Below are 12,145 nucleotides of genomic sequence, written 5' to 3' on the forward strand. Positions count from 1 at the left end.
CACACCGACGGTGGTGACTGTTTTATAATCGATTATGTATCAAAACTTTGTAAGCGCAGGTTAGCTTCGTTTGACTAATGCTGAGATAAACAATATTGCTAGTGGCATTGTAATGGCTTTCCGGTTTGGTGCAAGGTGGAGAAGGAGGAAAAACTATTGGTGCATGAATTCAAAGTCACGCCCATAAGGAGTGACATTTATTTGAAAAGTAACTGGTGATTGGTTTAGAAAAATTAGTGACGTCAGACGAAGGTAGCTTAGCGTAGGATACGGGATCTCGTCACAAGATATAGAGGGTGTAGAGAGAGGATCAGGAGACGATGTAGAGACGAGAGAAAGAGATCCCGAGTGTAAGCAGGTGAAATTACAGTGAAAGAAGAAAGAAAATTCACCACCCTTTTATTAACCCAAAGGACGAGAGGAATAGGCATGGGGCCTAGAAAATAGTGAGACTACAGGAAAAAGAAGGCATTGGGCCTACTGCTTAAGAGGAACTTGAATATTAGTGAAACTCACGTAACGAGAGGCAAGGGGCCTTGAGACGAGTGATATTACAAGTCAAATTTAAGTGACAGTGGTGACAAGGGGAGGTGAAAGAGAGTCTTGATTGAGAGGATTAGGAGAGGAACAGAGGGAGTAATTGGTGAGAAACAGTGTGGGTTTAGGACAGGTAGAGGTTGCATAGATCAGATTTTTGTGGTAAGCTTTGTGAGAAAGCTAAAGGAAAAGGTAAGGATGTTTTTTGGGCTTTTAGGGATCTGGAAAAGGCTTATGACAGGGTAGACAGGAAGGCACACTGGGAGGTTATGCAGATATACGGGATAAGAGGAAAGCTTCTAGGAGCTGTCAAGAGTTTTTACGAGAGTAGTAGAGGTTGTCAGGATTGGAAATGGTGAGAGTGGTTTGTGGTAAAGGTGGGACTTTGTCAGGGATGTGTTGTGTCAACCTGGCTGTTCAATTTATAGATGGATGGGGTGGTGCAAGAGGTAAATGCAAGGGTAGTGGGTCAGGGATTGGAGATGGTTAAAGAAAATGAAATGTGGGAGATTAGCCAGCTGTTGTTTGTGGACAACACTGCACTTGTAGCAAGATCAGAGGAGGGGTTGAGGAAGTTAGTGACAGAGTTTGGGAAAGTGTGTGAAAGAAGGAAGTTTAAGATAAATGTGGGTAAAGGTAAGGTGATGAGATGTACAAGGGGTGAAAGTGGCAGCAGACTGGAAGTGAGTATTAAGGGAGAGCGACTGGAGGAAGTGGATAGTTTTAGATACTTGGGTGCTAATGTGGCAGGAAAGGGAGGAGTGGAGGTGGAGGTAGAATATAGATTGAGAAAAGCAAGTAAATGCCTTGGTGGATTAAAAAGTGTAATGAGAAATAGATATTTGGGAATGGAGGCTAAGAGGAGATTGTATGAAGGAGTAATTGTGCCAACAGCACTGTATGGGGCAGAAACATGGAACATAAGAGAGGAAGAGAGAAGGAGTTTGAGATGAGGTGTCTGAGAAGTATGATGGGGGGTTACTAGGCTAGATAGAGTGAGAAACAAGGAGGTGAGGAGGAGAACTGGGGTGGAAAGGGAGTTGGGAGATAGGGTGGATGAAAGAGTATTAGGATGTTTTGGACACATGGAAAGAATGAGTGAAGAAAGGTTAGTAAAAGAGGTGTGGAAGGAGTGAACATGATGGGTCGACCTAGGATGAGATGGATAGGGTAAAAGGGCCTTTGGGGAAGAGGGGAATATCTGTTGAGGAAGGACGGGAGAGGACAGAAGATAGGGGTGAATGGAGAATGGTTGTATATGGATGATGTGATGCGTGAGGTGGAATGGGTGGGGGATGGGGGGTGAAGGAGTATGTGTGAGAAAAAATTGATGCAGCACGAAGGGATTTCTTCCCGTTGTCTCCTGTTTTGCATGCAGGGATGGAGAGGGGGTCGCTGATTTAATGAAGTGGCCTTGCTGTGGATGTGCTTTGTCTTCAGACACTGCTTCTGACCCAGGGCAGTGGACAAGATGCAGGGATGACCCGTCATCCAGGAGGTGCCAAGATAAGAGGGAGGGAAGAGGAGTGGAGTGTGATAGGGATGAAAGGGGTTTGAGTGGTTTTTATGTCTTTGTTTTTTTGGCTACCTCCCTTATAAGTGGGAAAGAAGCTTTTGGTATATGTATGTATGCAAGTAATCAATGATGAACTTTTGTTAGATTAGTTGGACTACGTGGTAGCCAGTTTATTTTGTTTGTGTATGCTTATGGGACTTTTTCATGTTACAGAGTTCAGGCAAGAGTAGTGTATTAGAGTCCTTAGTGGGTCGTTCATTCTTGCCTCGAGGAACTGGAATTGTCACAAGAAGACCTCTTGTCCTTCAGCTAGTCTACACAAACAAAGAAGATAAAGAACATCGCTCAGCTGAAGATGGTAAGTCAAAGGAAGGACCAAAAGAAGATTGAGGGAACACTTGGAGAGCAAGTTGTTGTTGTCGTTCCCTAGACTGTCCGAGCAGTCCCGTCTCCCCAAGGAATGTCACAGCCAAAACTGTGTTTTCCCACAAATCCTTTATAGAGTGTATGTTGTGTTGTTTGCATGCATGATTGTGTATAATGCAGTCTTCCATTATGTGTTGTATGGTATGGGGTGAAGTGTTACATCCTGGGCAGCTGTTCAAGTTGTTAAACCTAATGCTCTTGATAGGAGACAGAAGGAATGGGAATGGAGGAGAGTGAATAAAGAAAGGTAAAGATATGGGAGACACAGGAGAAGCAAGAAAGTAAGAACTTGTGTGCTCATGCTGATGAACCAACAGGGCAGGACCTCTACAGTGAAATGGTGAGGTTGAGCCAATACTGGCAGTTGGGCCCTGCTTTGAAAGAGCAGTACTTCAATGCATTGCTCTTGACCAAAGCATTTTGGTAGAGGCAGGGTGACCCTTTATCTCAAGATGTTGAGTTGGGAGGGATGGTTGAATTTGTTTATAATGTGGATGTGTGTCTTGACTCAACCACCCCCAATTTAAAAGGGAAGTGCTTTTAGTAAATGTGTGTGAGGGTATACCTTTCTCAGCCATCCATTTGGTACATACAGGTAGATATAGTGACATTATGGCTTTTACAACAACAAAAAATCGGTAACTTGGACAGGTTGGTAAACCAATAAGTACTAGTTTTTTTGTGTACCTCTAGATTATGAGCAGTAGAGGTTATGTATTGTTACATGGCTTTTTTTCTTTATGGTGTTATATTGGATGATGTGAAGACATCTCCATTACCTGTTTCTTCCATGTAAGTTATGCTATATTTCAGTTGTGTTTTGTTCTCTTTTGTTTTCATCTTCTTCTAAACTAAACTAACCAAATCAAATCTTATCAACAAAATGATAATTTGCCTAGACTAGCATACATGAATTTAGTGGTCTGGGGGATGGGAGTGCTCATATGATTATTGTATTTTGATCATTTATATATATTCAAGTGACCTATTTTCCTGTACAGGTACCTATGATGTGGAGGAGTTTGCCAGGTTTCTTCATCAGAAGGACAAAATCTTTACAGATTTTGATGAAGTACGGAAAGAAATTGAAAAGGAAACAGACAGGATTGCTGGAAGTAACAAAGGAATCTGTAGTGACCCTATTAGGCTCAAGATTTATTCAAATAAAGTTGTCAATTTGACGGTGGTAGATCTGCCAGGACTGACAAAGGTAAACAAGTTCTATGTACTTTGCTGTGATTGAAATATAAAGATAAGAATTAATTCCTCCAGTATCCAGATTAATTTGGACCAAGGGTGGTTTGCATATGTGAAGTTTATAGGTATGCCAGGGATTTTTTTTTTTTTTTTTTTTTATGCTATTGTTTAATGAACAGAAGGTTACAGTACATAAAACCAAGGTCTACTATAAACTACATTGACAAATATGTTAATGTTCATATTTGTTTCATTGTGAGGGACATATATGTTTCACTGTGAACCCGATGGTTTTGACAAGCTAGGAAGTTTTGAAGAGTGAATCCAGATTTGTCTGCTTCATGGACCACTTGCTTTGTTTTCGAAGGATTATATCTTGGATCATTTGCAAAGTTCGTGCATGGCTTCGCATTTCCTCATCAGTTATAGAGTGCTTCAAAAGTTCCAAAGCCATCTTGAAGCCAGATTTTGCAGAGGAGAATTTAGGTGTAGGTGGGGGTAAGACTCCAAAAACACAACAAGGGGAGTAGTTCCATACATTATAACGACTTAGGCTGAACATGGGATAAGAAATGCAGGAGCTTGGATGAGTAGCAGAATTGACATATGGACCAACTAAGACTAACACTGGATATACCTAATTGTAGGTCCATGTGCACTTACAAAGATCCACATCTCCCATCCCATCTTCACCTTCAACCACATTAACCTTGAAAATACTTCCTTCCACTCCACCACACACTTCCCAATGTTATCACTTACCAGTGGAGCCACCCTCTCCTTCCCTCTCCCCTTTGTCATTCCTGACACATTCCCCAACTCAAAATCACCTCAGCCTTTCAACTTAGTTTCACTTGATGCCAACCAATCCATTTTCCTTCTCACAGACTACCTATATCTTCTCTTTCTCTCATATGTACCACACCTGCACACATTTAATGACCCAAATCTTAGGGTTCTGGTTGGAAATCTCCCAGACCCTCATATGCCTTAACTTCTCATAGGGTAATGTTACAGACAGCAGGATACCTACTCCCATCACTTTGTCCAACTTGGCTGCCTATTATGATCCACATGGGGAAAGTCAGTGACAGAATTCTTTGCTCCCTTACTGTAGGGGACAGAGGTGAAAAAGAAAATATATACTCAATGAATAGGTACAGGATAGTTTTAAGAGGGGAACAGTATAATGGAGGGATAGTTGCAGTACAAAAGTAGCATTGTTTCTCTAAGAGTAGAGATTTTACTCTACCGTGGACAAAATATGTGGCTCTAGTTCATATGGGTGCCCCAAAGGATTCCAGGATTGGCTGTGTTGCTCACTCAGAGAAGGAAAAATGCCAATATTGTACCAATATATAAAGGAGGAAACAAAGAACCAACAAATTACAGACTGGTCTCCCTTACAAGCACTGTAGCCAAAATCTGTGAAAAAATTATCAAGAATAGATGGATAGAACACCTGGAAGAAAACTATAATAAACCCGAGACAATTTAGATTTGGACAGGGAAGATCATGTACCACAAACTTAACCTGTTTCTACTCAAAACTAATAAATATAATACAAGAAAGGGATGGATGGGCTGATTGTGCTTTCTTAGACTTACAAAAAGCCTTCAACAAAGTACTACACAAAAAATTATTTAAAAAAAAACCCTGGAAAACGTAGGAGGGATACAAGGTACATACATATATACATATACCAAGGCTTTTTCCCCCTCACAAGGGAGGTAGCCAAAAAGGAAAAGGCATGAAATCATTCCCTGAATACACTCCACACCCCTCCACCCTCCCTCTCATCATCCCTGTGGTGGGGGAAAAGAATACTGCCACCAAGTAATTCCACTTGGATTGTAAGAGGCGAGAAGAAAGGGACGGGGATTGGGACTAGGCAACCTTCTCCTTGTAGCCCCACAGGGGACATTCCTAAAAGAAAAAGCAAAGGGATACAAGGTAAATTAATAAAGTGGATGAAGGATTTCTTGCATGGCAGAAAAATGAGAATAGTGCTCAGAGAAAAGAGCTCAGCTTGGGAGGAGGTGATTAATGGAGTTCCACAGGGATCAGCATTGGTTCCAATAATGTTTGTTATGTGAATGACATGGATGAAGATGTGGAATGTTGCATGAGCTTCTTTGCAGATATTGCAAAATTGCTGATGAAAGTGAATACTGAAACGGATTGTGAATCACTACAGAGAGACCTGAACAAGGTTTGGAAATGGAATCAGAAGTAGGAAGTAGACTTCAACATTAAGAAATGTAGCATAATGGAGTTTGGAAAAAATAAAAAAGAATATCAGGACAATATAAAATCGGAACAAAGGAAGTAAATAAAGTGGGATCTGACAAAGGTCTGGGATTAATCATCACAAATGACATGTCTCCTGATAAACAGATAAACAAAATTGTCAGAGAATCTTACAGCTTGCTAAGATCAATAAAAGTGGCTTTTACTAAATTAAATTAAATGGTTAAAAATTAAAAAAATATATACTAATCACACTAATAAGACCTAGACTTGATTATGCTGTGACGCCATGGTCACCCAGTACCAAAAAAAAAAATATAAGAAAATTGAAAGAATCCAGAGAACAACCACGAAAGTGGCCCCAACACTTTCAACCCTGTCATATGAGGACTGTCTAAATTGAAACTACTGACTTTGGAGCAAAGAAGAGAAAGAGGTGACCTGCTGACCATCTACAGAATCATGAAAGTTTTTGATAGAGGAGACTCACTCATTGGGATAAGAGAAATACAAAAGGACATGAAAAAAAAAACTCAAAGGACAGTAATAGAAGAAACCTGAAAAAAAAAAAAAATCCAGACAGAGTGGTGGATATCTGGAACAAACTGGACAAAACAATAGTGTGTGCAAAAACTATACATGAATTTAAGAGCAAACAAGACACTGCGAGATACAAAGATGAGACACCATAAGATACAACTAGGTAAATACATACATTAGGGGCAATAGGTTGATTGGTTATTGCGTAAAGATTCTATTTTACCTATCTATATACCAGGATCTTTTTCTCTCTTCTAAGGGAAGTAGCCAAGTCAAAGGCACTTCGTTACTTCCATTCCACTCCCATACACCACCCTTTACCCCCTCTCATCTTAGCTCCTCATGGATGACAGGTCATCCCTCTCTCTTGCCCACTGCTCTGGGTCATATGCAATGTAGAAAGACACTGGACATCCACAGCAAGGCTGCATCACTTAATTGGCAACCCCCCTCTCTCACTCCCCTTGTGTAGAAAAAGAGAAGATGGGGAGAAATCCCTTCAAATTGCATAAAAATATCATTCACACATAACCACCCCCTACCCCTCTCCAGAGAATAAATGTCTGTTGTGCAGGACTGCATTAATTTGGGACTTATCATTTGCCCCACACTCCCAAGACAGGTAAAAATTGTCCTTACATATGTAAGTTTGGGTCACCACCTTGCATTAAAACAGTCTATATACCAAGGGCTTCTTACCCATTATAAGGGAGATAGCCTAGTCAAAGTCACGCCCCCCACTTCGACCCGTTCCACTCCTTCCACTTCTGCCACTAAAACGGTACAAACAGAATTATCTGCTATGGATTTTTCTACAGAAAGTGTTGCATATACTGACATATTTTTGTGTCTGGTGATTTTCAGGTTCCAGTTGGTGATCAGCCAGAAGACATAGAGGTTCAGATACGAGACCTTTTGACTCATTTTATTGGTAATCCTAATTCGATCATCTTGGCTGTAACTGCAGCTAATATGGACATGGCCACATCAGAAGCCCTTAAACTTTCCAAAGAAGTGGACCCAGATGGCAGAAGAACTCTAGCTGTTATTACCAAATTGGATCTCATGGATGCTGGTGAGTAATAATCTTATCTATATATCAAGAGCTTTTCCCCCGGCATATACCCACTCCTATCCATTCCACTTCCATCCACCATCCTTTCCTCCCTCCCATCTTAGCTCCTCGTGGATAAAGGGTCATTCCTATTGTGCTTCCACCTCTACTGTATCCTTCACCACCTCCCACACTTGTCTGAGGTTCTCATTTAAATTATTTACTCTAAGCAGCTTTTTACCCTTTGTCCTTTTCGTCTTTCTCCACCTATCCTCCACTCTCAACATTCCTTCCACCAAAAAATTATCTGACATTACCCCTCTCTCTCTTCTAAGAACATGGACATACAGAACTCTTCCTATTCTTCCCTGAGATACCACTACATAGTCCTTTAATGCTTTATCGACCACCTTTTCATCCACCATCCTTGACTTTTTTCTTAAAGAGTAACCATCACACACCTGTCTTCGTATAAACTTTGTTTGTATTGTCTTTGTTCACTTCAACACTTTTCCTATTTCCCTCATATACTTACAAAGGATTATAAAGGAGGAGCATGTCGACAGGAGATCTTTTGGACCATAACAAGGTTGGATGTGAAAAAAATTATAATGATAAATAAAAATTATAATATAAATAATAATGAATAAAATAGGTAAAGTTAAATAATAAACAAACATATACATACATATACCAAAGGCTTTTTCCCCCTTACAAGAGAGGTAGCCAAAAAACAAAGGCATAAAAACCATTCCCACCCATTTCATCCCCAATACACTCCACTCCCCTACACCCTCTACCCTCCCTCTTATCTTGGCACCTCCTGGATGACGGGTCATCCCTGTATCTTGTCCCCTGCCCTGGGTCAGAATCAGTGTCACAAGACACGGCACATCCACAGCAAGGCCACTTCATTAAAATCAGCAACTCCTCCTCTCTGTCCCCTCATGCAGAAAAGGAGAAGACGGGGAGAAATCCCTTCGTGCTGCATCAAATTTTTCTCACACATACTTCCTCACCCCCTATCCCCCCACCCATTCCACCTCACCCCCTATCCCCCCACCCATTCCACCTCATGCATCACAACATCATCCATGATGATATGGTTTAACGTCACACACTCCCCCCTATCGGGAGGCTAGGACGATGCCCCTAGCAGAGGGCTTTGTAGCGTGGAATTTAATGAACCATGCCCTTGGTTCTACTTCACTGGTGGCAGGATTTGAACTGCCCTCACCTCGATCTTCGCCGCAAGTAACGACGCCCTAACCCGCTCAGCCAGCGAGCTTCCATCCATACAAACATGTTAATAGTATATATATATATATATATACAGTCAAGCATAAGTACACATGGGAGAGGGTGGTGGAGGGAAGGGTGGTAGATAGAGCACTAATGGATTATGTAGTGGTAAATAGGATTATGATAGGAAGAGTTAAGGATGTACATGTGCTAAGGGGAGAGGGTGGGGGGATATCAGATCATTTTTTGGTGGAAGGTAAGTTGAGAGTGGAGGATAGATGGAGAAAGAGGAAAGGGACAAAAGGTAGGGAGGTTCTAAGAGTGAACTCTGAATGAAAAAGAAAAGGAGAAGGAGTACGGAAAGAAGCTGAAGGAGGAGTGGGAGGGAGTAAAGGATAGAGTAGAGCTGGGTGTGGAGGAGGAATGGGGATGGTTCAAGGAGGGAGTCATAAAGTGTGCAAGAATGGTGTGTGGAACAAGAAGGACAGGGGGAAATAGAAGAAAGGGTAGTGAATGGAGGGATGAGGAAACAAAGAAGGTTGTAGAAGAGAAGAAGCGAGCTTTCACAGATTGGTTACAAAATAGGACAAGGGAGTCTTATGAGAGGTACAAAGAAAAGAAAAAAGAAGTAAAGCAAAAGGTAAAGGTTGCAAAGAGGAGAGCAGATGTGAAATGGGGTAAGAGTATGACAGAAAATTTTGACAGTAATAAAAAGATGTTTTGGAAAGAAATTAAGAGAGGAAGAGGAGGCGAATCAAGTAGAAAAGAAAAGGTAAAAGGTGCAGATGGAGAGATGATAATGGAAGAGAAGGCAGTAAGGGGAAGATGGGCAGAATATTTTAGGGAGTTGCTAAATGTGAAGGAGGATAGGGAGGGAAAGATAGCTGCAGTGGGAAATGCGAAGAAAATGAGAGTGATGGAGGAGAAATAAGGAAGGATGAGGTGAAGGCAGTTGTTAAGATGATGAAAGCAGGTAAGGCACCTGGTCTGGATGGATGCCATGCAGAATGTCTGAAAAAGGGAGGTCAAGTGATGGTGGACTGGTTGGTGAGGTTATTTAATGTTTGCTGGAGAGAGGGTAGAGTGCTGGAGGAGTGCCTGTATAGTTCCTCTTTACAAGGGAAAAGGGGACAAGTGTGAATGTAGTAGTTTCAGAGGGATTAGCATGTTAAGTGTAGTTGGGAAGGCTTATGGGAGGATCTTGATTGAGAGGATTAGGAGAGGAACAGGAGTAATTGGTGAGGAACAGTGTGGATTTAGGACGGATAGAGGTTGTGTAGATCAGATCTTTGTGGTAAGACAGATATGTGAGAAAGCTATAGGAAAGGGAAGGATGTTTTTTGGGCTTTTATGGATCTGGAAAAGGCTTATGATAGGGTAGACAGAAAGGCACTGTGGGAGGTTATGCAGATATATGGGATAGGAGGAAAGCTTCTTGGAGCTGTCAAGAGTTTTTATGAGAGTAGTAGAGCTTGTGTCAGGATTAGAAATGGTGAGAGTGAGTGGTTCAAGGTAAAGGTGGGACTTCGTCAAGGATGCGTTATGTCGCCCTGGCTGTTCAACTTATACATGGATGGGGTGGTGCGAGAGGTAAATGCAAGGGTAGTGGGCAAGGGATTGGAGATGGTTAAAGAAAATGGAAAAAAGTGGGAGGTGAGCCAGCTGTTGTTTGCGGACGACACTGTGCTTGTGGCAGGATCGGAGGAGGGATTGAGGAAGTTGGTGACAGAGTTTGGGAGAGTATGTGATAGAAGAAAGCTAAAGATAAATGTGGGTAAAAGTAAGGTGATGAGATGTACAAGGGGTGAAAATGGCAGTAGACTGGAAGTGAGCATTAAGGGAGAGCGACTGGAGGAAGTGGATAGTTTTAGATACTTGGGTGCAAAGGTGGAGGTAGAATGTAGATTGAGAGAAGCGAGTAAATGCCTTGGTGGATTAAAGAGTGTAATGAGGAATAGACATTTGGGAATGGATGCTAAGAGGAGACTATATGAAGGAGTGATTGTGCCAACAGCACTGTATGGGGCAGAAACATGGAACATATGAGAAGAAGAGAGAAGGAGTTTGAATGTGTTTGAGATGAGGTGTCTGAGAAGTATGATGGGGGTTACTAGGCTAGATAGAGTGAGAAATGAGGAGGTGAGGAGGAGAAAAGGGGTGGAAAAGGAGTTGGGAGATAGGGTTGATGAAAGAATATTAGGATGTTTTGGACATATGGAAAGAATGGGTGAAGAAAGACTAGTAAAAGAGGTATGGAAGGCAGATGTGGAGGTAGTGAACATGAGGGGACGTCCTAGGATGAGGTGGATGGATGGGGTGAAGGGGGCTTTGGGGAAGAGGGGAATGTCTGTTGAGGAAGGAAGGGAGAGGACAGAAGACAGGGGTGAATGGAGAATGGTTGTATATGGATGATGTGATTGCATGAGGTGGAATGGGTGGGGGGTGAGGTAGTGTGTGTGAGCAAAAGTTGACGCAGCCCGAAGGGATTTCTCCCTGTCCTCTCATTTTATTCAATGGGGGGGATGGAGCGGGGGGGTTGCCGATTTAATGAAGCGGCCTTGCTGTGGATGTGCTGTGTCTTGCAACACTGCTTCTGACCCAGGGCAGTGGACAAGGTGCAGGGATGACCCGTCATCCAGGAGGTGCTCAGATAAGAGGGAGGGTGGAGGGGTGTGGAGTGTATTCAGGGATGGAATGGGTGGAAATGATTTTATGCCTTTCCCTTTTTGGCTACCTCCCTTGTAAGGGGGAAAAAGCCTTGGTACATGTATGTATGTACTATCCGAGTTATGACCTAGATTGGTTCTGACCAACCAGTCGTGTAAGTCGGATTGGTCGTAAGTCGCATCCCATTCAAAATAGCCGACACGAGGGTTATATGCTAGGATACATGATATCAATCTGTTGCGTTTTTAAGTAACTTTTTCTATTGAATACTATTAGATACAAGCTGTTTACTGCTTATTTATCAATTTTATGCCTTTTGCTTTACTTTTTTGTAATTTTTCTTAGTTTTTCAATGTTTTAATACTACTGTATTTCAGTATATATACGTATAGAGGTACTGTATGTATATACTATACCTGTATACGCACACACACACACACACACACACACTTTCAACGAACGGACGGCTTGAAGAACGTTCTGAAGAAAAGTGCAGATTGTGGATCCCAACGCAAAGAGAAGTGCCTTTTTGTATTTACAGGGTGGGGGGAAATTGCTCGTGGGGTAGTGGGAAAGTAAGGAAAGAGGAGAAGGGGAGGGATTGCTGGGGAAATGGAAGGTAATGAGGAAGTAGAGGACTTGGTCCTAACAGACCGCCGAAAAGTAAACAAGCGACCACAAGACGAGCTGGAAGACGACGGAATGTCTAATAAGA

General features: G+C 42.1%; 1 protein-coding gene across 4 annotated transcripts in view; it reads left to right on the top strand.

The window, feature by feature from the left end:
* Drp1 (dynamin related protein 1) overlaps positions 1-12,145 on the top strand; it is an 83,115-nt gene that overhangs the window by 5,651 nt on the left and 65,319 nt on the right. For all 4 annotated transcript variants that reach the window (XM_076176593.1, XM_076176595.1, XM_076176594.1 and 1 more), the window contains exons 2-4: positions 2,267-2,411; positions 3,481-3,689; positions 7,332-7,542. In XM_076176593.1, the coding sequence (XP_076032708.1) occupies positions 2,267-2,411; positions 3,481-3,689; positions 7,332-7,542 (565 nt within the window). The remainder of the gene's footprint in view (positions 1-2,266; positions 2,412-3,480; positions 3,690-7,331; positions 7,543-12,145) is intronic.

This window comes from Oratosquilla oratoria, chromosome 39 (assembly GCF_046742065.1).
Source record: "Oratosquilla oratoria isolate Oo_2021 chromosome 39, ASM4674206v1, whole genome shotgun sequence".
Taxonomy (NCBI): domain Eukaryota; kingdom Metazoa; phylum Arthropoda; class Malacostraca; order Stomatopoda; family Squillidae; genus Oratosquilla; species Oratosquilla oratoria.